This window comes from Anser cygnoides, chromosome 3 (genome assembly GCF_040182565.1).
Source record: "Anser cygnoides isolate HZ-2024a breed goose chromosome 3, Taihu_goose_T2T_genome, whole genome shotgun sequence".
Classification (NCBI taxonomy): Eukaryota; Metazoa; Chordata; class Aves; order Anseriformes; family Anatidae; genus Anser; species Anser cygnoides.
The window spans coordinates 68,727,679-68,753,434 of NC_089875.1; the positions used below are offsets into that span (position 1 = coordinate 68,727,679).

The following is a 25,756-nucleotide window of genomic DNA, read 5'->3' on the forward strand; positions in this document are numbered from 1 at the left end:
CCTGCCTCATGGCCAGCGGGGGGGCAGCTTGCTTGTGGAAATCCTTGTTGAAGTAAAACCCTGCTCCCTCCAGTCAACACTCTTATTTGTGCGTGTGGTGAGACACGCTTTTTAAGGAAGTTGAGGCATGCTTTGTTTCCTTCTTTGTGCTTTTAAGGAAACGGTGGTGATTTACGTTTCCAGCACAGTCAGCTCTTCCCTGCCCAGGCTCAGTAGGCCGCAGGCACTCCTGTGGTAGATGTGGTGCAGGAGATGCAGGTACCACAGGTGCTGGAGGGTGTCGTGTCCAGGCCCTGTGCCTCTGCCAGCAGGCTCCAGCATCTGGCTAAGCTTCCAAACCCAGGCTGCTACAGGGGAAAACACTCAAAACAGGCTCTCCAGCACTTCCAAATCTGCATAATAAATGCAGTTGCAGCTGCATAAGTCCTAGATGATGGTCTCTTGGTCTCCTTCTGCCAGTACTAGTTTCCACGCCGACGTGACTCATTACAACGCTGGGGTCCAGAAATGTTGTTAACTTGCAGCACAGATCATTCATAACTGACTTGGCTCAGCCAGGAGTAAGTGCGGGCTGACTGAAATTAAGCCCCAAACCACCTGTTACTGCCAAGGTGTCAGCAACTGTAAAACAGATAATTGCTGCAGAGTTAATGTAAGCGACCAGGTATCTTATCAATGTGTCATAAACACTGAAAATATTTTGCAGGAAATTGTTTCACGTCATATGACAAGTGTCAGACCACTTGAAGATAGTAGAATAATACATCTTATATTATTCATCTATACTATTGGGTTATTTCAGGTGGAGCAGAACAATTTTGTAGCGTTTCCAATCTTTCACTGTAAAAATAAAATACAAACATAGCAAAAATCCTGGATTGTCTTTCGGTGAACAATGTATTAGAGCAAGTTCTTCTAAAAGAGCTCTCCTTTGTTAGCGGATCACTTTAAACCTAAATCAACATTTGTTAGACTGAAAGGATTTCTATTCAGTGCTCTGAAGAGAAGCAAAGCAGCCTGTCCGTGTTCATTTTTCTGCTCTTGTTTGCTGCTTTTGCACTGAAATATTCATTCCTTACCCCACTGGGAGAGGCCGTCAGGTACAGGAAAGAAAGCAATAAATCTTACTTAGTGGCTTGTCAGTTTTTATCTGTAAATATAAAACAAAAATGAAAAATGCTTAATGTGACAGAATTAGAAATGAAGAGAAAATGTCTTTGTCAATTAGAAAAATAATAATTAGGATCGTTTCCTCTGATTGCAGTTAAAAATTAACTTCTGGCTTCACTGGTATGGAACTTATAATGCTCTTTTTAAATTTCATGTGCATCATACAATTCTGAGATATTTCTTTGTTTCCTGTGTTTTCTTTTCTTCCTGATTAGCAACTGCAATTAAATCTATGATGAGGTAATCTAACATTTTCAAAGGAGTTTGTCATTCTAGCTGGAGGAAATGTTTTTGTTTATCCAGGGAAGATAACCTTCCTTCACTGTAATGAAAGTCAATATTGCACCGAATGACAGCTCTGGTCTTAGTCCTACAGTTGCACCTTTGCAGGCAGATCCTTATTTCTCTCTGGGAACACTAACAAGATTTTGTAATGGACACAACAGTCTGCAAAATCTCATTGATTGTGGGATTGGGTCTTCTAGCATGAGCAATGCAGCTGTGAATGTTTGACTTCTTTTAAAAGAGAAGGCATTTTTCTCTAAAGCCATTTAAAAAAACAACAACAGAAAACATACTTTTGATATCTGCATGCCACAGGATTGTGTAAAGAATGTGAGTAACTGATGTAAATGAACTGGTTATTTGGAAAACGTAGTTCATTAAATTCACAACTTTGTTTCATCTGAAGTTTGTGTCCTGATTTACACCCAAAACCTCAGTATTTGCATCAGTGACAAAAAGAAAGCAGAACAAAACAGTCCCATGCCCAAACTGCTTTTCTAAGCAAGAGTGCCTTACATAATTAAGGTCATATTTGAGAGAAATAGGGAAATTGTTATTAGGATAAGAATTGCTGCAGGAAAACTGCTGGTGTAAGTACTGTATATGCAAATGTGGTTACTTTCCTTACATTTTTCAGTAATCATGCTAGCAGTCTTACTAGAATGAAAGGTGCAGATGATAGCTACTGAGGAAGTCCATGACTTGGCACTGGGAATCATGACACACATAAGTATGATGCTGTGCAAAAGCATACCTCCTGGCAGCTTGTGTAGTGGTAGTGTGCTCAGAGAAGGGCTTCAGCTCTAAACCTCTTAGCTTGCTATCTCTAATGAGGGCCAAAAATATTTATATGTATTTAAAAAATAATTAAGAATGATTCATGGAGTGAGAAAATAATGTTTTGTTCACTGGATAAGTGGGCTCAATGACTTGATGTGTGTGTTAGCTGTAGAATGAGCAGACAAGAACAAGAAAGCCAAGTGTGCAGAGCAGTGACATGGATTTCTTCTTTGTGTATTACCGAGTGCTAAAACGTTGTTAAAAGGAATGCTGGCTTGGAGAAATAGTGGCAGGGTTTGGAGTGGGTTTTGGTTGTGTAAAGCACTTGAGATTGGTAACTCAAAGACAAAGATGCTGCTTTATAGGGCACTGAGCTTGTTTTAACCAATGATTCATAATATAAACAGAGATCTCAGAGGAAAATGTAGCAACTTGGTTTTCTGTATAATCTGTTATACGACTGCAGTAAGTATCTAATTTGCTTTAGTGCTAATTTTGAGTAGGATTGCTGAGTGTGAAGGAGTCTGTGCATTTACTCTACAGAGGAGATATTCTTGCACAGGACAGATACACAGTGAGTATCAGTATTATACAAGCATGTTAGAGATCTTACATAAACTTTAAAAAATATTACTAGGACATTGATTTTAAAAAGAGGGATCATCTTGTGTCCCATATCTGTTTTCTGACAAAAAAAAAATGAGGTCAGAGAGAAATGTTTGAGAAAGCATTATATATCCTAACAGTGTTACATACCGGTCTTCTATTTCTGACCCTTTTCAGTTATTATTTTTCCCTAAATCACAGTGCTTCACTGATTCAAAGAATGATTTTCTTTACTAGGGTATAGTATGTAGTCAACTTAAACGTAAGTGCAATTTTTAGTGGCTTGGTTCCTTTTTAACGTTAGCCACGGCACTTTCCTCTCACTCCTCCACTTAAAAGAAGGGATTTGTCGGTGCGGGTTACTCTTTTTATTACTTGATGAAGTGATAGAGGTACATCAAGTAAATAACACCACAGTCTCATTTAATGAAAAAGTGTGCACTCCAGATATGATAGAGCAGTGGAGTAAGTCAAGTTGGTCTTGGAATTGATTTGTAGACTTTTAGAAGAACTAGTCTTGTTTTGTTTTGTTTTTTTTATAAGAGGGTGTGGATGAAGGGTGGGTACAGGCATAGGATTGTGACAACATCCACCAGGTCTGATCCAGACAGACTACTTTGTCTAAGTAAGCCTTCATTTCTGCTGGCTGAGCATCCATGAGGAGAGGCCAGAAAAAGTCCCTGAGCCTCTCAAGATAACCACTATGATGGGAAAATTTGCAGTAGACTTTTCCTTTATTATATAAATTGTCCTAACTTTTTCTGTGCTCTGTCATTTCTGTCTTCCTGTACATCCCTGTAATGGGTATCATACTTTTTGCTTACCAAAAATGACTTTACTCAGTAGGAGTGGGGAGAGTTTAGGGCTTGGCAAAAATTTAAAATTCATGTTAGCAACAGAGATATTAAGCAGCTTCTATTGTTTGTTCATTTTTATAAACTGAAAATAAAAATATCTTAACCTGTACAACATCTATTTCTTGTCTAATTTTAGAAGTTTTTGGTCTGGAGTAATTACAACCAACACTAGTTTTCCCTATTATCATTTTTCAACTGTTAAAGCCTCAAACTGAAAAACAGTGTGTCTCCTTTATTAGTCTTCACCCTCTTACCCTCACTGAAAGAGTGTAATTTTGCTGTGTGAAGTTGCCATATAGTGCGTTCAGTCATTCACAAAGTGTTGTGTTCTTGTCATTCTTGCCTATATGTTGTGCTTGATAGATTGTGATTTGGCAGTCAGTTATTCAGCCATGTTAAATTAGCCCTAGAGATAAAATTGGATAGTGTCTGCAGTTGACTTATTTTAACTTTGGGAAGGGAAGGAAAATCACTAGTATGCGTTAGTAATAACTTGTTGAAATTGTCTTGTAAACAAGAAGTGCATTTTCACTTCAGGGCTTGCTCCAAAATTGTAAGAAGGTCTAAAAATCATTTTTTCTTGTCCGTTTTTCTAGCTGCTTTTCATCTTTGGTTTCTGTTTCTCAGATTGCTTACTACATTGGAAGACAGACATTTGGGAAAAGAAAGAAGTTAGAATGCCCAACTTCACTGTCTGTTCAAAGCACTAACAGCTTGTTCAGTGCTCTGTCCTTATCATGAGTGGCTTTGACTTTCCTTGCTTATCTGTACATGGAACAGTATTTCCTTACTGCTTCACATCGGATGTGTTTATTTTTGGATAACTGTTATTTCTGACATTTATCTGGAGTAGGCAATTTTCTTTTGAACGAAATCAGGTTGTTAATTTATAACATAAATAAAATAGAATAGAAAAAAATACATGTGAAAGTTGGTAGAACTATTCAAAATTAAAACACTATTGCTATACATCAAATATTTAATTGAGAAACTAGAAGGTCACATTTTTGTCCAGAAGCAATTATTATAACGAACTTCTTGCTGAGTTGGCGTGTGATCTTTTTAATGGTGAAGGATTAATACAACCTTTAACGGAGCAGTTAGGGAGCCTTGGTTAGTTACTGTTCTTGCGGCCACTGCTAGGGTTAAACAAGTATGTGCCTTTGAAAGAGAGATCTCCTCTTTTTCTTAAATACAAGTCCAAAAAGAGCGTGTATGGCACATTGACAATCTTCATCTTCAATCACATACCATAAAATAAAACATCTACCTGCTTTACAGGTAGGGCTGGCTTTATGCTGCACAGCAGACAGATGCTGCTACAAGGACTCAGGAACGTTGTGTACCCATTGCTCAGGAGGTTTGTCACGACCGCTCTCCTGTGAGTGCTTCAGTGTTTCAGAGCAGAGGTGCTAAGATAAATGTCTGAAGGGAGGGTGTCAAGGGGATGGGGCCAGACTCTTTTCAGTGGTGCCCGGTGACAGGACAAGAGGCAGTGGGCACAAACCGAAACACAGGAAGTTTGGCTGAATATGAGGAAACACTACTGTGAGGGTGACAGAGCCCTGGCACAGTTACCCAGAGAGGCTGTGGAGTCTCCTTCTCTGGAGATAATTCAAAACCCACCTGGAGGCCATCCTGTGCAGCGTGCTGTAGGCGGGCCTGCTTGGGGTTGGGGGGTTGGACTAGGTGATCTCCAGAGGTCCCTTCCAGCCTCGGCCATTCTGTGATCCTGTGATTCATATACTGTGAAAATGCCAGGAAGCCTCTCGTGCTGAAAGAGCAAAACATAGATTCAGGTTTAATAGAGCAAGTGAACAAATGCAACTGTGTAGTGTAATGAAGGGAAAGCTTGTGTGCTCCTTGTGGGGTCACTTGCTCCTCTCCAGTAAATCTACTAAGGGATTAGTAGATTTCTTCTGCACCAGCTGTTCTTTCTGAATGTCCCTCAAGGTTTTAACCCTTGGGGAGACTGAATTATATGCTACCTGATGATCCCAAATGCGTAATTAATTCTTGGCAGAATCTACACAATCAGTGATGTGGGAAGTCAGAAATAACATGGATTATGAAGGGATTTCCAAGCAAATTATTTTCCCTGTTGCCTCACTTCAGGTTTATTCCAGCACTCACATGCACTTTACTCAAAAAGTTTTCTGACTACAGCCAGAATTTAGCTTCAAATTCTGTAACCTCCCTCAAAATTTTGGAATTACATTGTAATTCCAAAACTGAGACTACTTTCAGAGAAACCTCTGTCATATAGAGACAGTGGGGTTTTTTGGAGGTTCTTTCTGGTAACGTGATTGTCTCAGAGCTTTAAATTCTTTCCTGATCACATATTTTTAAACAATAAAGAGCTTTACTCGAAGTGGATTTTAGAAAGTGGGACTTTAAAAGTTGTATTTCATTTATGTAGAAATTTTTTCTGTTACCTCATTTTGCCCAGTAAATGTCTTTATGCATTCACTTAAGCATATAGAGAGGGTTCCTGTGCATTGTTTTCCTTTTCCGAAAATTTGCTGTACTGTACTTGGCTACACTGTGAGATGCATCAAGTGTACAAATTGATTTCTAAAAATAAATAAATACAAATTCATCATCAATATGTTTGAGGGGGGAAAAATGAACCGCAGGGAGACATTATTAGAAAGACGGGATGATGAAGGTGACTTTGCTATTCTGGCTATTACACCTGGGATAATGCCTTTCAGTTTTGCATGGGATTTCAGTGTAATTCCAAGCAAGTAGGCCTTTCACATCCAAATACTGAGATCACTAAATAGGTTGCTATATTTAAGTTGGAACAATTTTGCTTCTAATTAGAAACTCTTTTACTAAAGCGGTCAGTGCTCCAAAAGTCAGGCTAATGTAACCTGAGCTGAGCTGGCAGACCAAGGAGAGCAAAATCCTCTTCGTTGTAGTGTTATAACAGTTACTCTGAACATAAAAGTTCCTGGTGTTAAATTGTTTGTAATTCTCGTGGGCATATGTTAAGCATTCAAGGTCTTTCTCCTTCTTGTTTAAAAGATGAAAGTTTAGACTCTTTAGGTGCTAAAGATCAGTTAACTCTCAGTTACCTGTAGGAGTAAATTTTGATTTCTGAGTCAATCATGGCATTGACGCCCATCGAGGTATAAGCCAAATGAGTCCATAAGTACTGTGGTGCTGCAAAAATATCGCTATGCTGACATTTCTCTTGTTGGGGGGGAGAGTTGCATTGAGTTTGATTTCTGCCTCAGATTGTCTGTGCAGTGCACATCCACCATGTGGCAGGTATGTGGCCATCCAGCCCAGGTCCCCATGGCACACTGTTAACAAATCCAATTGCCATGAGCACTTGTGGAGGACGTGTGGCCCTGGGCAGGCAGCTGTGTGTCACCCAGCATTGACCGAGCAATGCACCCGGCTATTGAAGCCCTCCTCCAGCGCACAGCAGTCCTGTGCAAACTAGAGCAGGTCCAGCCTCACTGGTGTCTCTGGTTTACGTCTCCTGGTCATGCTAGGCGCAGGTTCTCTGGCTGTCTTCACTGTGTCATCTTCCTTCAGTAGTCCGTGGCACCCCCTACCCACTGTAACTTTGTGTGTTGGAAAACTGCTTGTGCTGTTTTGTTTCTTTTGACAGCACTAAAGAAATAACAGGGATGCTTTGTTGTGCTGAGACGTCATTTAGTGGGAACTGCAACGCGTTTTCCAACACTTTGTTTCTTCTTAACTTCCAGATTTTCCGAAAGAAGGCAGTGGAGCTTGGAGAGAAATTGCTACCTGCTTTCAACACTCCCACTGGGATACCTTGGGCATTGCTTAATATTAAGAGGTAAAACAACTGATTTTTGGTGATAAGAGCATATAAAATAGTTGTGTTGAAAAGTCCTTTGCCTCAGAACTATTACAATTTCCTCACAATTTTAGTCTTTCCAGCTAGGTAAAAGCTGATGTAAGATCCTTTGTTCTATAGCTTAAATGCAGAAATATAAGTAAGTCTACATTGTGTGCACAAGAATGCATGTAGAAATAACGTTTATTCACCTTAGAACTGGCTGCTGCTTACTTGTCAGTTAATATGTTGCTCATCACTTTTCTCAAAGTCCTCCATTGGTTTTAGTGTTGTTATACGTACAGTAGTTGCAAAAGGACACGCGCTACTCTGAAAGGGTATGGTGTCCAGCTACTTCCACCCTTATTTTTACTTAAACTCAAATGGAGTGTCAGTGTGTCCTTCAGCAGTATATCAAGAAGCAAGAGTAATATCTGACACAAATGACGTATTGGTCCTCATCCTCTCCTAAGGAGTGCGTAGAGTGCATATTCATGTTTTTGCATATTCATTTTTGCATATTCATAAGGACACATCAGCTTTCATAATACTGCAAATAAACCCCAATATCACCCATCACAAGAATGAGAAGTACTGCTTGTCGGGGAGAATCAAGGATAATTTCACTCTGTACGTGTGGGAGTCATCTTTTTTGTTGGTGGTGGTTGGCTGTGCTATTCTCACCTTGACAGTCAGCGTCTTCCCCCGTTCTCTGCTCGATATGTATTCATGGATATGCCTTTTTCCCAGACTGGGACGTGTGTTGGCATGCTTGCTTGGTTGGCTGTGTGTGTTTGAGGATTCCCATTAATCTGCTCAGAGACAGTCCTACAGAAATCCCTGGCATCTGAGTTTGGACAGGCTTATCTTCCACCCTCCCTCCCTTCAAACAGAAATGAGGCGAGAGGCGAGAGACAAACAGCGTGTGTGTGTGCTAGGTGCAGGAGGGAGTTAGTTCCTCGCAGACTTTCGAATCGCTGAAGGGACTGATTGACTGGTGCCTGGCGATGGTCCTTGTACTTCGAGTAGTTACTTACATGCATGTTAATGATTTATTCTCAGAAGCTTTTAATGAGTTCTGTAGAAGTTAATTGTACAATGGCTTGAGGTTTTTTGTTTATTTATTTGTAAGCTGTTACAAAAGATTCCGAGTACAAAATCCTAGCATACATTTCTAATTGCAACACAACAGTACCTTATACTACATGGTGTATTTAAATAGTAAGGTTTTCAGGCTAAAAATTTGTCTTATGTAGCCCTCATCTACCAAATATATCGATGTTTTTTGCAAACAGTTCAAATTCTGTGGGGTCTTTATGGTTTTCTTCCTAGCTTCTCACAACAAAAGCTGTGGGACATTGTAAATCCTGGCCACAAACAATGTGAGGTGGTGATAAAAATAAAATAAAAAAATAATGGGGGATTCATTTCTTATCTGTAACCAAAGTAGAAGAGGATCTGTGCCAAGATAACTTCCTTTGCTATGGCAGCAAGTGTTACATTCAGTACTGTGTTCTTGGTTATTCGTTCTGAATCCTTGCGCATCTGTCTAGATTTGACCTTCAATAGATGACTCTTCCATAATACCGTGCGTAAACAAATATGCTGTCATCCAGGCTTAGGAAGTGCTAAGCCATTGAAGCCTGAATATATTACGGACCTAATATGCCTCATTTCTGATTAGTATTTTATTTGATTTTATTTTGATTTATGCTTCAAATTGGAGAACACTGACAATAGATTGTGGGTGTCAGTGGTTATTTTTAAATGACTATTTTTGGATTAACAGATGAGCTGGATATTTGTTTCACTGTGCAAATGCTCTTCACAAAATAGTTTATTTTCTCTGCTCATCCTGTAGTATCAGAGACAGACCTGCTCTCTCCTTGACTGCCTCTGTGTAAACATATATATGTGTTTTTGTCGTGTGTGTCCTAGCATATACTAAAGGCATATACCCGAAGTCTTACCATCTTTCTTTTTTCTCTTGTTTTTCTTCATCCTTCTCCTTTCCTCATGACTTAAAAGCCATGGGACATTTGCTGTTTATCTGTGGAACCTGAATTTTCAAATATATTAAAATGTTTACTGTACTTATTCTTCAGCTAAAATTTTTAGCCAATTTCTTGAGTATGTTTCTGTATGAAATTGCCTTTTGTCTCTGAAGTAGCTTTTAAGTAATTAGGTTGGTAGTTTTTAATGGGATTTCCTTTTGTTTCTTTCTAAATATTTCAGCGGCATTTCCATGTTTTTGATGTTCTTGATATTGCTCTGTATCTTCAGCATCTGTTTTTCACTTCTGATTATACTGCTAAATTTAAAGTTCCCTTTTTGGCTCACGTGCTACTTTCAGTAACTAGTGTTATATCACACTTGCTGATTCTGAGCTGAGAGCACTGGTACAAACAGAGGCTGCAGAGGGAGAATGAATACAAATTGGTGGTGGCTTGATAGAGAGGTTTCAGTTCTTATCATGTGGATTCTTATATTTTCTTAATGTATAGATAAGTTCTTCTTGGGATAGGGAGGACAAGCTGGCAAGGCTAGTTTTAAAAATTTATTTATTTATTCCCCTCACCTGAATAATTTATTTATCTACTTTGTCTTCAGAGCTTCTAAAACAGCAGCTCTAACAGCTTTTTAAAATACAATTACTTCTTGGTCCTTTATTTTTGTTCTCAGTGAGCCATGACAAACTGGCTTCTTCATGCTAAAATTTTCATTTCTCTTTCTCTTAAGCTTCAAGTAATTTATGACTGAGCAATCAGATTGCTTAGGTAATTTTCTCATATGCCTCTCAGATTTATAGAAATAAAAGTCTGAAATTAAAACTCCTGTAGATAGTGAGTTAAGTAATCTTAAGAAATACCCAGCTTGCATCATGTTCTCAGTGTCAGGTAACCTTTTTAATAGATCTACCTATTTTTACCCCTGAAACTATCAAAAAGGAAACTGGGACTTGGGCTTATTGTTAGACTATTGGATCAGTCGAGAAAAAACTTCTCAGATTAAGAACCTGTACAATACTTTTTCTCTTTTGGATGGAAATTGTCTCTCTATATCACTTTTTTTTTCTTTTGCAAGTAAACCTGTATCTTTTTTCAGTCCCTATTAATTCCAATAAGATTATATTACTGCTTTATAATAAACAACCAAGGAGCATTCTTATATGAAAGAACGCTGTTTCCATATGTTTATTCTCCATGCATACCAGCTGAATCATTGTTTTAAGGTTATTGATTGTCCATCCCCTGTGAGCCAGTATGTAGCAACACTGTTAGTCACTAAGTTGACTTGCTTTTTATGTACGATTAATCTGTTATATAACCTTTCAGTGCATCTGAAACTTTGAAAAATAGTTACGCTTTCCCTTTATGAAATAGTTTTTGACTGATTTTGGCTAATTTTTTAATTTCTTATTTATTTATTTATTTATTACATCTGGAAGTGGGTCTTTGGACCTCCAGTTTGCTTGCAAGCGTTGTTGTAGCTGCAGGGATACTGTGCTTGTTCTTCTCACTCAGTGATTGATTTCAGCACTGATGGATATAGGGACTGTCAGAAGTCCTGTCCAGAAGGAAACACCATGAGGTACGGATAGAGTAGTACAGAGCAGGGATACTTAATGGAAATCAAAAGGGAGGAGCTTGAAATAAATTTCATTAATGTGTATTGAAGTCAAACCTCAGGAAGTGATAAGATGTACTTGACATAAACATAAAATGCTTACTGTGTCTGATGTCAGCCAAGGATTCTTTGCCTTTTACACTTTAGCACTGATTATACATTAACAGTGGACCTGAGCTGCATTCAATATTACATATTTTGCAAAGTGAGATAGCAGAGGACTTGCTAAATTGTTTGAACAAAGTAGTTAGTTAACTCAGTTGTAGGTAATCAAGGATGGAAGAGACAAAACTGCAGTATTTATGCTATTGGGATGTGGCCAGCATGTTTCATGTTTTTAAAACAAGCTGCTCTTGATTTTTTTTAGATTTGTTTGTTTGTTTAACCACATTTTGTACAGAACATTAAGTTAAGGCAAAGACCTGGCCAGGCCTCCATGGCTGAATGAAAGTTTCACGACGCTACAGACACCCCTGGGAGCCTCCTCCTGGGTTCTGAGCAAGAAGATGTACCCATGGCACAGCTTCACAAATGATCTTCCTTTTTCCTTCCACTTTGCTGAAAGAAAAAGAAAATACCCCCTTTATTTTTTGTACCAGTTTGTTTCTAAATCAACTCCTTCTGCACTGGCCTTGGAGTCTGCAGGGCTGGTTCTCTCACACTTTCTCACTCCTCTCTCCCAGCTGCTGTTGCACAGCAGTTTTGTTTGTTTGTTTTTGTTTTTCCCCATTCTTAAATTTGCTCTCACAGGGCGCAAACAACATCGCTTATTGGCTCGGCTCTGGGTGGGCAGTGGCGGGTCCCTTTGGAGCCATGGGGCAGCTGCTGGATTCTTGTTACAGAAGCCACCCTGCAGCCCCCGCTACCAAAACCTTGCCACGTAAACCCAATACACTAAATCAGTTCAGGAATAGAAATTGGCCTTCAAAATCTCTTTAGTGTCTTGTCCCATTAAGAAAACTCTTAAATTTTCTTAAGAGAAGATACAGATTTTAGTGTGTAACAGAATGGTTCTCTTTGAGTTCTGGGACTTCTTCCAAAATGTCATAATCAATGCACTTAACGTTCTATTCCTTATAGTTTATAAAGAAATCTTAATGCATTGAGAAAGCTTGAAAATACGAAGAAAGGATCCAAACATGTAAATTCAGTAAATTTTTTTGGAAAGCTTAATTCCCCCACTTACTTTATCAGAAATGCCTGAAATGTGACTGTTGCATGATATTGCAAAATTTTCCTAAGTATCAAGTTGCCTGTATGATACTATATTCTTTAACAGAGTTAGTGATTCATGCTTTCATTCGTCATAGTGAATCAACAAGCTTCTTGATGGGAGAGGAGAGGAGAGGGTACGGAAAGGAAAGGAAAGGAAAGGAAAGGAAAGGAAAGGAAAGGAAAGGAAAGGAAAGGAAAGGAAAGGAAAGGAAAGGAAAGGAAAGGAAAGGAAAGGAAAGGAAAGGAAAGGAAAGGAATTTTGCAGATTCAGTCAGAATGGCTGATTTAAATTTTCTACCTTGCTCTATTAACTCTAGTGTCTAATTTAAATTATTAAAAAAAGGGGGCTCCAGAGCTAAATAAAGGTTATTCTTCAAATTTGACTATCATTGGCAAAAAATAAATCTGTGTTTTAAAGGGTTTGTAATTAGGAAAGGTTTACATTATCTGCAAGGTGTGTCATTGCAGGGCTATGTAGAGGGAGTATTTAGGTAGAATCTTTAATTTTATCTCTTCTTTCTACCAAGGGCATAATTTTAGAGGAAGGAATCTATGCTGTCTTAGAAAAGACAGCTGAAAGTAGTCTTGTAGTAGTCTGCATGCTTAACAAAGACTTTGTGTGTGTGGTTTTGGCAAAGGTTCCACTGATGTCATAAATTAAAGTGGTAACAGTAATAAATATGATTTGGATATTGAGTTAAACACTGAGATTTCCACTGTGTTCAAACACACTGATTGAAACCAGACTTTTTCCTTCAGGCATTTGGATCACAGTGTGGATTTGTATTAGCACCGAGTGTAAAAAGATAACCCTAGCTGAACTTCACCTATGTAAAAATATTTGTGTGGCATTAAAAATATGTTTGGGGATTGAATGATTTACCTAGAGATACTGATTTCTAAAATCTCCATTGGCTACAGAAGACTTTAGACAAATAATTAAAAGAAATATTTTTTTGAGTTAGGGGAAAAAAATCTGTTCTATTTTATAAGTAACCACTGAAAAGATGACTTAAGCCAAGTCTACATCTTTTCAGCACTACTGTTTTAAGTGCTGGTTAACCTACTGATTCATAAACAAATCCAGTGTTCTTGAGTCAGTTCTGGATGCGCTATAAACCTGAAAAATAGTTTTGCATTTGGGCTGTTCTGGTGTCGCCGTGTTATAAGCCATCTCATTAGCAACTTCATTGTTTTAGAACATTTTGGAATACCACGGTAAGCAAATTGCTTGCCTTGTCTTTGTCTTACTTGAAATGAGTAGCCAGTTCTGCATTAAATCACTTGTGCCTTATATTCAGCAAAAATCAAATGAACTATTCTAAAATCATAATTAACTGGAAAAAAAAACCGCATTCCCCTTTTCCTTTGAGTGTCCATAAATAATTCTTCCATAGTCTTACATTTAAGTAAGTTGGTCTGAGGGTGTTATTAAAATTTGCATTTTATCATCATAAATATCAATACAGTTTTGGGGGTATATATTTTTTGGACCTGTGATGGTGTCTGATTTGCCACTGAGCAGAACAAAAATCTGAAGTTATAAAAATATTCATGAGAGTTCAAGCAACTTAGCTGTGAGGGGAAAAAAAGAACCAAGAAAAACACTTTTTGGTGATATCCCGTAAGGTTAAGCTGTATTATTGAAACAGCAGTTCCAATTCAATATTGTAACACTGAATTTGTGTGGGAGGCTGCCCTCTGGCAATAGCACAGGAAGGATTTGGGACCTATTGTTGCTACTGCAGAGTATCTTTTTCAGTTCAAGCGCTTTCTTATAGCCAAAGGAAAGAGAGTCTGGTCCCAGAATCTAGGTTTAAACACTAACTCTTTCCCTACAGTTTACTAGGGCACTGTGAAATAAGTATGGATAGTAACAGGTTTGTAATTATCATACTACTGATCTGTGTAAAACCCTGTGCAAGTACTAGTAATGTGATTCCTCAGCATTGAATGTGTGATTGCAAACACTTCAGAGATCTCTGTGGTGATGATAAGAGATAATGTTGATTTTTATAAAGCAAAACTAAGCCTGTGACAGTCGCACAGAGGCCAGCTCATTACAGGAGGATATTGGTCTTCACTTGGTGGTTTTTGCCCCCCTCCACAGCAGACACTCTCTTCGGGGTATCAAAACCTTCCACAGTTATCACAATTTTTTACCTTCATGGTGCTTTAGGAATGAGAAACTGTTTTTTTGTTTGTTATTTATGGAAAGGGTAGAGAAGTTTTCTGTGCTGGAAAGGGGGAGGGATGTGAGTCAGGACAAGCAGGTTGCACTGTTTTGTGTTTTGCTTTAGGAGAAATCAGGAGTCAGGAGTTCACGCTGGGCACTTAGGGCATGTACCAGCCAGGTACAGCAAGTTTTCTACTAGTCTAGCTGTAAATTAGCCAGGCCCTGGTTGAAACGCGGGGGCGTACAGATGTATTGGTGCAGAGCGTGAGAAAGATTTATGAGATCTTCAGATGTTTCCTGATAGTTAAAACCGTTCTTGCTCCCTGAAGAAATCTGCTTGCAAGTCTTTCAAATGGCATTTATTGAAAATAGGTTTTTATAAATCAGTACACAGATGCTGGTGTTGGTTGTGTTTTTACTTTAGCTGAATAACTGCTGCTATCTCCTTGATACTGTCGAGATAATTGGAAGTCACCTGCATGAGGTAATTCTGCGCTGTCTAGGAGAAACAAGGGAGTCCTCGAGTCTCTGTGGTAGTTCTGAGTTGCCAGATGTATTTAAGAGTTGGAGCTGAACATGAAAATGCAGGGTACGAGGCCCAGCTGAAGTACGTTTTGTGTTTTTAGCTGGAATTACTTTAATATGACTACCTGGACAAATTCTCAAATTGAGCAGGTCATTCTTAAAAATATTAATTTCAAAATTGAAAAGGTTTTGTGGGTTTTTGTTGTTGATATTTTTGCTTGTTTGTTTGTTTTTTTGTGTTTTGTTTTTTTTTTTTCTTTTTCTCCTCTGGCTTAAGCATCTTTATGATGTGGTGGATAATGAGAGCTGAGAGTTACCAAGCCTTATACTTTGACAATCTGACTAAATTGTTGGCAATACTATGCGTAAGAGTATAATACCTATTCAGCATTAGAAGACTGCAGGAACAAGATTTTTCCCTAGCATCAAAAGTAAGGACTGTTTTAGATGCTAAAATAAGCGCTAGTTTAAATAGGTGACTAATGTTTATAGTTACTCTACAGTATTCTAATTGCCCCAAAATAGTGAGTGTGAAGAAGAGTTGCTAACTACATTTTTTCAGAAAACTTTACTGAGAAGAGATTCTGCTACCCTCTTCAGAGAAGACTACATTTTTTTCCTCATTACAAAGATATTAGTCACTTCAATACTTCTCTAAGTACATTATCCTTTAAAAATATCTTTAATGCATGCTCTATATACATATACACACATATATACATAAAGCTAAATCTTTATTCATGATTATATGGTCCCTCAGTACTGCTGGTACAAGAGGATCTCTCCTTGACCTCCTCCCAAGCTATTACCTCCCAGGTGGATGGCTGAAACCTACCTGTAACTGATGCAGGTCTATGTAACTGATGTAGTTCAGAACTATTTCACTTATCTTAAATTCAAACTTCTCTTTCTAGTACTTTGTAATCCTATTAGTACTCCAAAAGTTGAATTTTGTGTTTTTCAGTTTTATTATACCAATGCTGACTTTATTATTTCAGTTTTATGATACCCATGTGGTGTTTTATATGCCGTTTTTATAAACATGTTTACTTTTAAGCTGACTAGTCATAACTGCCTATGATATCTTTTGTTCTTCTGAAATTCATGGCATATCTGTTTTCATGGATACATCAGATGTTCTTTCAGCTCTGTTTTCCATTTAATACTTTAAAGTGAACTTACAATAACAAATCAACGTACTGTAGGATATCTTTTTTTCTAGAAATCAATCAATTGCATCAGTAATGAGAATGTTTGTGACAGATTTTAGAATTTTTAGAGCTTTAGAATTTTATTTTATTTACAGAAACTAAAGTTTATTATTTGTTATTTTTTCAGTTAGGTGTAGCATTTGGGGATGCTTGGGGAGTTTCCTTTCTTTTCAGGAATCTTAAAATGATTGAAGGATTATTGCCTTCTTTGCTTCCAATTCCAGTGATTCCAGCTATGGAATGGATGATTGTTGGTTGGATTTCCTCAGGCTTTGTGACCAGCTTCATACATCCCAGCTGAGTACAGAACATGTTCTTGCTCTTAAATAATAATCTGAGCATTAAATTAGAGGATGGGGCCAAACTCTTCGCAGCAGTGGCCAGTGATAGGACAAGGGGTAATGGGTATGAATTGAACCACAGGAGGTTTCATCTCTGTATGAGGAAGAACTTTTTTACAGTTAGGTGACTGGGACAGGTTGCCCAGACAGGCTGGGGAGTCCCCTTCTTTGGAGATACTCAAAACCCGCCTGGATGCCATCCTGTGTAACATGCTCTAGGTGACCCTGCTTGAGCAGGGGGGTTGGACCAGAGGTCCATCTCTGAAGGTCCCTTCCAACTTCAGCCATTCTGTGATTCTGTGAAATACAGATAGCTGAAATGATGTACTTCTTTCAGTTGTCTCTGTGTTCATCAGTGTAATGGTGCCGTTCTTGTTTGCTACTTACAATGCTTCTTCAGCATCCTCAACTTCTTTGAATCCTGAATCTAAGTTGCAAGTGGCTGTTTGTAGCATGAGTTTTTTATTATAATTTTCTGAGATCATCCAATGCCTTTTAGTTGTATGTTTTCAGTAAATCAATAACTAATTCAATCCATCGTTAATCCTGTTCTAATTTATGTATTTTCTAACCCTGCTGTTCCTCTTCCATGCTTGCTGCTTTCTTCTAATCCAAGGTCTCATTGTTTTGGAGGAGAAGCACACCAGTGGTGATTTTGTGTTCCAACTGTTTCTTCTACTGAACTATGATTCTGCACTTGTCCCCACAGATTTCATAAGAGGAACCTGAAATCCCTATATAATATATATATATATAATATATATTTATGTATAAATGTTGATGCATTTGTACATATATTATGGAAATTTTGGAGAAAGGAGTTTTTTTAAAGAAAAAAAAAGGTTTGTACTTGGCTTTGCTGCTGAAGGCTATGTAGTCTTAAAAATGTATTTTCTTATCTCCACTTTCTCTCAAATGTTCTTGGGCAGCCATGATGTTATAATTCCAGTAATGCTACATCTATTCTTGTCTTTTAGAAAGTGGAGGAGAAAGGAAGTGAAAATAAATAATTTTTAAGCAGCAATGAGGTTGGAGAAATAAAACAACTTTTAGGCATAAATGGAACATGAAAAAAGTCACATCCATTTTACTCTTCCTTTTTTTCACAAGAGAACACTTGAATTCTCTTTATGTTTTATAAAAACAGCTTTTGATACTAATATGGATACAGGCACAGGAAAGTGTCTGCTGTTTGAACTCTGCATTAATTAGCTTTGCGTTATTTTTAACTGAACACTCTTGATCAAAACTATAGCCTATATCTCTATAAAGTCGCTTTCCCTTCATAGTTCTTATAAACCTTGCAGCTTGCGCTCTGTGAAGGCCAGACAGGTATGGAGCACTTCTAATGGTTTCTAATGACTAAGTTAACTGATAAAGAAATGCCTTAGTTACAACTATATTTTAATCACTAAAAAAGTCTCAGCAGTGAGTTATTTCAAGCAATGCAGCTACAAACAAAACCTCTTTTATAATTGAAAATATGTCTGAATTTTGTCATTAGAAAATTCTTTAAAGGATTTTTTAAGGCTCTTTAGTGTTTTTTTTTTTACTTTACTATATTAAGTCAAATTATAATTTATAATTTATTTGCCTTATTCATTAAAATGTCAGAAGATACAGCTTCTAGCTGGGGTATTACACCAAAAGCTGTGCAAGCGGAGCTTTTCACATATGGAAATAGCTATAGCAGTTCTGTTCTGCAGCGTGATTTAACAAAGATTGATTGCAATCTGTTTTTATTAACTCAAGGAAGAAAAGCAGTACAGTGATATTAAGAAAATTAATTATAACTTTCTAATCTGGTAATTAATGTGCAGCTGGGCATGAGTGCAGTTAGTGGAATTCAGTGATTTGGCAGTCCTGACAAATTATCATAATCTGTTTTAAGGTAGACAACTGTTTTTTAATCTTTGCTCAATTTTTTAATTTTTTTTTTTCCATTTCAGAATGGTTTTCACAATTTAGATGTTAGATATGGCTTTTCACTATAATAATATGAAGTGGAGTGGTATTTTTTAGAACACTCTTTTATTCTTTTCCAGTGTTGCACTGAAGTTTCTTATGAAGTCGTTATATGAAACAGCGATTACTGGTAATTGACCTGCATATGTTGAATAATCTTAAGATGCTACCTAGAATTTAATGTACCTTGTAAATTGAGAAGCTTCCAATTAAATAGAGTTCTTAGGATAATCACTTTCAAAACTAATCAAGTAATATAACGATGTTACTGAAACTCTTATTGACTTAATTGTGACAAATTAATAAACCTAACCAATGCAATTACTGTAATGGTTATATTAGTTTGCATTTTTCATAACCTATCCATACATGTTTTTCAATAACACAAAAGGAAAATAGAAATTACCTAGCTGTATTGTAGCAGGATGACAAGGTGACTTGAGTGGGGGAGTGTTTGTGCCCTTCTTGCCTTCCTTATGAGGTATGAAGGTTATCGTGAATCACCGCATGCTCAGTGCCTCTTCTCTATTAGGAAACCAAATGCTACTGAACAAAAATTAGAACTAGGACCCGAGCAGTGGAACTGATAAGAGAAAATGTTAAGAGAAAATGCTTAAGAGCAGTCTGACTGGTTTTGGTATTATCAGATTTGATCTCCTAAAATACACTGCAGAGCAAAATACTGTAACCTTGCCAATAATGTTTATCTTTAGTAGTGAAGTCCAGGAGATCCTCCAGAAGCAAATTCAGTCCTATATAAATGCCTCTAGGCTTTTTTTTGTAACTATGTGCTTTTTTTTCCCTCATAATAAAGGTATGCAGTGTTAACCGTGATACATGAATCTTTCTGTTCTGTTTCAGTAGATTGGCCTTTATTGTCTTTTTCCTTTTTTTCCTTTATCTCCTGATTATTGATCGGTTTCACCTACAGATAACTTTGAAAGTTGATACTCTTCTATGTCTTTTAGTTTCTGCAATGATGACCAGCATGATACTCATATTGAGAAAGATACTGTAAGACATGCTGAATTCTTCTGCAAGGAGAAATAAGGATTATTAAAGAATCTGTATCTGCTGAGATTGTTCTGGATTTTCTTTTCTATTTTACATTGAGTTGTTACTAGAAATATCTTGTGCACATTCATACTAATGGTATGGCATTATCACATCAATGTTGTGGGTAGGTGAGACAGACTCGAGTGAGCATGCCTCTTGCTACAAGGAGCCTGCCTGTGTTATGATGATGATCAAGTTTTGTGTAGGCTGAATCTGTGTTATTTATTTCTCTAATGTTGCCATATAATTTGGAATGACTGTAGTAGGGAGCTAATGCCTGGCATTAGTCAACCATAAGAATGAGTGGTCCAACGAACAGGACTTCCATTATGTTCAGCTCTGACCTGTAACGCAGCATGGGCTGACTTGTGTGAGGACGCTAGGAATTCACAAGTGTTTCTTTGTGTTGTGGAAAACAAGCAGTCTTACTTCTACTCCAGCCCAGGAGTACTGGACTACTCCATATTCCAGTGGGCTGATGAGGAGTACCATCAACGCGTTGGTTTAGGTGGATGCACCTAGCTGACATCCAAAATATGTGGTATCTCCTGTGTTCTCATTGTAATCTCACATTAAAAATAGAGCAGTTTTGTGTTTACTACTTTTTGATGACCAGACCTTGCTCACTTTTGTAGACCATGACCTGAGTAGACCTGACTTGGAGAATATGGTATAATTGAATGTCATTTTTCAAGACGTACCAGAATAGTCGGTTTGCTCTATATTAAACAATCCACTGCCCACCAACAAACTGTAATAAAATCTTAGCAGTAAATGTGAAAGACACACAAATGCTATTGTAAGAATCAAGATAGCAGAGGGTAAAGACAAAACGAGACTTGTACAACTGTGGATTAGTTTGAGAGCTATTGAGAAAGAAATTAAGAGAGGCTAGTGAGCCAGCTAAGCAGTTTGTTCCAGAAATTTGCTTTCATTGGTTTAAATTTCACGTTAAAATTACATTTTTATTGTTACAACACTGACACATCTTTACGAGGAAGTTAATAGGAGGGAACAATCTTTCAGCAAATTAAATGAAAGGCTACTATTTCCAGCTGACATCTGTGAAACTGCTGCTACATTCCTTGCAGTAGTGCTTAGAGAAATAAATGAGCAAGTATTCATTATAATCGAGCTTTAATGGTAGCCATATGCTATATATCTTGTAATGGTGCTCATGTTGTGTGGTTTCTGTGTAGTATAAAAAAAAAATGAGTATGTCTGTCAAAGGCCCATTAATGTAAATGTCTTGATTCAATACTTAGCCTGGGTGAGGCTTGTGTATATATATATCCCAGCAAGTTGCAGTCGCTGCTGCAAATCTGACAACAGTCTTTCTGGTTGACCTTTCAGGTTGTCCATTTCATGTCATACTGCATGCTTTATAGATCATGAAATCTGTTGGGGCAAAGAAGATTTTAAGTGTTTCATTTGGTTTTTAATTATTTTCAAATTAATATTTTCTAACGGAGAGTAGAATGTGTCATTGTTCAGCAATGTTGTTTCACATCACTTCATGATATTCTACTGAGGTTATATATAAACCATTTTCTCTGTTTTCTACATAGAATTTATTTTGTAAATTAATTGAATTTGCATAACTATGTTTTAGTCAGAATTGTTTTGAAAGCTTTTGGACGTGCTTTTGAAGAATTAAATCTGGTTTGCTAGCCTCCAAGGTTTTCATGAGTGGTACAAGTTTACAAGCTTGCTTTCAAGTGAACTGAACTTTGGACAGTGCTTCAATATCACTTCTTTTTCTCCACTTAATGAAGACTAAACAGTTCTTCTGAATGACACACCACCTGGTTTGATAATGCATACCTTAAAAATTAGAAAAGGACTCTGTATGGGCTTTACTTCCTTCCCTCTTCCAATGCACAGGAATGGGTTGCTGTAAGCATTTTTTACTATCATTTTTAAACAAATTTAATTCATCGAGAATGTGTAGTTTAGAATTCTATTTCTTTATTACATGTTTTTGAGGGGTTTCAAGAATGAAATAATCACAGAACATAAGGCAGAAGTCATGTAATTACTTTGTATGTTCTGATGTCAAACACCTAAGCTCCACCCAAGTTTTTCCAGTTGGATATTTATCTAACTATTTCTTCAAGATCTCCAACATGGAGATTCCATGCTTTTCCAAGGATGCTTATTCCAGTGCTTCTATGTCTTCTCTGTTGGGAGTTCTGTGTGTTTAGTTTTCTTTGGTGTCTGTCTTGGAACTTCAGTACTTTACTATTTCAGTGGAATTTTTATCCCATTCACATGTTGGAAGAAGACTCTTGTCATGTCAAAACTATTTATTACCTGTTAAGAAGAACAGTTCTTTTAGTCTTTTTCCAGCCCTGGTGCAGCACTTTCTATGTTCCTAGTTATTCTCATTAGTCTTCTTTAAGCTTTCTAAAATTATTCCCTGTCTTTCTTGAAATGTGGATAGTGTCCACTATTGGATGTAGTTCAAGAAAGACCTTTCCTGGGGTGAGTAAAGCAGGCCCTTCAGAACTCTCTTTCCTTAGTTCATATTTAAGCTACTTCATTTGCCCCACAATGTGTCTTGTTTGCATTTCTACTTAACTTAACAGCCTTCTCATCTCTAAAACTTCCTTCTCCACACCTGCCACTCCAAGCTTCCGGGGATGCTTCTGCAGCAAAGTCCTCAGTAGCTTCGTGAATTGTCCAGACCTCTTTTTCATACACGTTTTTTTGAGTCAGCAAAACACTTGTCTTCGCAGAGCAATTGATGATTCAGCCCACTGGTATAGGCTCAGCATCACTGAAGTTTGTTTCCCTCACTCAAGAACAACAGAAAGTGTCACCATCTCTTCTATATAAAGCTGGTGCTAATCTGCACCATGTCAATATCTGATCTTCTGATATGGGAGTCATTGTATTTCAGTATCTTTTGAGCCTCTTTGAAGTAAAGAACCACTTTGTTTTTTCCTCTTCTCCTTTAACAGTCCTTTGTAATTGTATAACTTCTTTGGGGGGGGGGGGGGGGGGGGCGGGGCAGATTGGTTTGTCATTAATCAGTAATATATTGACTAAACATGCCTTACCTACTTCAGAGGATTAGAAAGATCTGTTGCTGTCCTCAGAGACAGCAGCTGTAGCAGAGGTCATTTCTTTGTGCTCGCTTGTTCCAGAAGGGACAAGAGCTTGGCCTTTTATATTCCATCCTTGCATTCACCCACACATCAAAGACAATTCAGACTCTGGTTGCTGGCCCTTAAAGATGCCCTTTGGAAAGAAACAAGGATGAGAAAGGGGAACCATCTCCTCTTTCTGAGTTTACTTCGATCATTTGGGCAGGATGTTGCTCTCATACTCCCAAATTTGTCATACAATAGAAGTCAAGAAATACATTGCTTTGATAGATGAGACAGGCTGTATTTTAACGTACTCATAGGAGACTTAAAAATAGTTGCTTTTGATGGCTTATGAGCTCAAATGTTCTCTGTTACTCAAAAGATACTATTGCACTTTTCCAAAATATTTATTTTGTCTGATATTATCTTTCAAAAGTGTCACAAAAACTCATCAGTATGACATATCTGTGTAAAATGTATTCCATTCCTGCTAAGGTCTTCATTTCAATTTGAGGAATAAGTGTAGTACCTCTTGCAAGACAATTGTTGCAAGATGCTACATGCTATACTATTTCCTTTTAAAGATGGAAAGCAAAAAAAGCAAAATAAAAATCCTTAAAAATAGAGATATTTGCACTGAAGCTATTAAAAGCAGTGAGAGATGACAAACAACATTTAAAACCTTTTACCAAATGTTTTGCTGGAAATGGGACTGAAACCTGATTTTCTTAAATGGTTTATAAAACTATAGCAACATTTTCAACGAGGGTAATGACATTGTGTGTAAGAACAAAAAAATACACATACTATCTCCATCAGGATTCCAGAAATCTGTTTTCTAAGCTTTTGATTGTTCTGTCCTTTTAAATAGTAATCTTTTCATGCTGATTTCACTTCATTCTTTATTATCTTATTTTCATTGTACTGATTAAAATCCCATTACTCTTAAGAAAAGCTTATTTCACTACTTGATGCCAACCCCTTTATTATCAGATAATCTCATTTACAAAATCCTCCAGGAAATATTTTAAGTGTGGTCATGAGTATTAATGCATGGATTGTGATTATATTTTAAAGCAGTACTTTCAGAAGAAATGGTTGGTACTTCTCATTTTTCTGCTCTGCCAAGGTAGCGTAGGTCTTTCAGCCTTTTTCAACTCCGTTGAATTAATTGGTAGTTGAACAGAAAACTCCTTCTGTTCTTCAGAATATTCACTGCTTTAAAGTGTCATTGTATCCTAATATAACACATGTATTACTGCAAAAATATGGGAAAAAATATTTTTTCTTTAAAAGTACCAATCTTGCCTAATCTGACTTTACTGAGTGTTCAAGGTAGTGGTTGTCTTTTTTATTTTATTTTTATTCTCCTTATGGTATAATCAAATTGTCCCGGATCATAGTTTTTAGTGCATAACTGAGAATTAAGCTGTATTGTGCTGTGCTATCTGAGATATTCAGCATCATTGGTTTCTTGTAAATAGCTCATCTATAAGATGAGCAGCAGCTCTGTAAAAGTGTTTGTTGCTTGAAGTAATTATAGGTAGATTAAAGGTGAAGTTTTTAGGTCTGGCGGAACGCAACTGAATAACTGAAAATAGAGATTCTACCACAGGAAAAGCTGTAATGGGGATATCTCCCTCAGGGAAAAATCAGGTACATATTAGATTATGTGCTGTGTTTTTTTTATTTCTGTCTACCTGATAGACAGTAGGAAATACTCCTATTTAATTATACCTTAGTTAATGAATTTGATCATATTTTGGCCTTCGTTTGATTTCTTCTTAGTCATATAAACAATGAGAAACTTCATTCATCTACAAATACGTGATTCAATGAAATTGTATTTAATGTTCATGAAATGATATTGCATCATGTTCTAGGCATAAGCACAACATCCACAATCAGAAACTGATAAATAATATCAGTTATTAGTTTCACAAGCCTAGTGGTATGTTTGAAATTGATGTCATTTGAGAAAAACAGGAATAGCTTCTTATTGTTAAATTGACTGGATTACACTGAATAATGTATCTTTTATAAAGGTATAAAGTGGGGGAAAATGAGTATGTAAATTGTATGTAAATACAGACTTGTTTTCTTTTAGGTAATTGACTTTAATCTTGATTTTCAAATAGGTAGTGCATTGAAGGATAAAGTTATGATGTAAACTGTGTCATGTGCTGGAAAGGGGATCCAGGACAGTCAGGTTTTTTGCTTTGTATTCTGGTTTGAAGAATCTGAATGGTGTTAATGAAAATGATTTATATAGTGATAGCAGTGTTTCAGACTGCATGAATTCACAGTGCAGGACTGTAATGTTTGCTCCTGTTTGCTGCTCCTACATAACTATAAAATTTACTGCTTTTTTGCCCAGTCAATCTGAAACATCTTGTTACTTTTAAAGACTGTTTAGTCTGGACTGTGTATTTAGCTCAGTTACCTCTCTAATAGGATAAATAATTTCCATGCTTAATGTTCCTATTGAAATCCATTTTGTCATCCTCTTGCATCCCTCTCAACTCTTGCTTTCCATTCCCTGTATATTTGTGTTAGCTGTTGTCTCTGCCTATTTTAATGGCAGCTATAGGATTTTAATGTTTGATCATTGTCTGTTGAAACCACCAAGAGTTTTTCTGTTGGCTGTGGGTAAGGATCAAGCCCCTAGTGACTGACACCAGGAGAAACAAATGTTTATCTGATCCTAGAACAAATAGATTTATGTGACACGGCAATGTGTGGGTAAGAAGGAAGGAGAAGATTGAAGCGGACTGGAAGAAGGGGACATTTATCCTTTTCTTAAAGCATTTGTCAACTCAGATTACATCTTAGCAACAGGAGTCTGAAAAAGACTACTTCAGGTTTTTTATCCGGAAAAGCTGTCCCCCTCAGTGAACCAGAATGCCATTTTGATAGCGTTTCATACCCTTGCCACAGAATCTGTGAAAGCAGACACAGAAGAGAGAGGTATCCCCCGACAGCAGTGGTGTCTCTGCGTTATACATGCTGAGACTGATATATATCTGTAAGTGC

At 37.2% G+C, this 25,756-nt stretch overlaps 1 protein-coding gene across 1 annotated transcript in view; it reads left to right on the forward strand.

Moving 5' to 3' along the window:
- Nucleotides 1–25,756, forward strand: part of MAN1A1 (mannosidase alpha class 1A member 1) — a 141,572-nt gene that overhangs the window by 75,873 nt on the left and 39,943 nt on the right. The window contains exon 5 of the mRNA XM_066994361.1: nt 7,421–7,515. Coding sequence (XP_066850462.1) covers nt 7,421–7,515 — 95 coding nt within the window. The remainder of the gene's footprint in view (nt 1–7,420; nt 7,516–25,756) is intronic.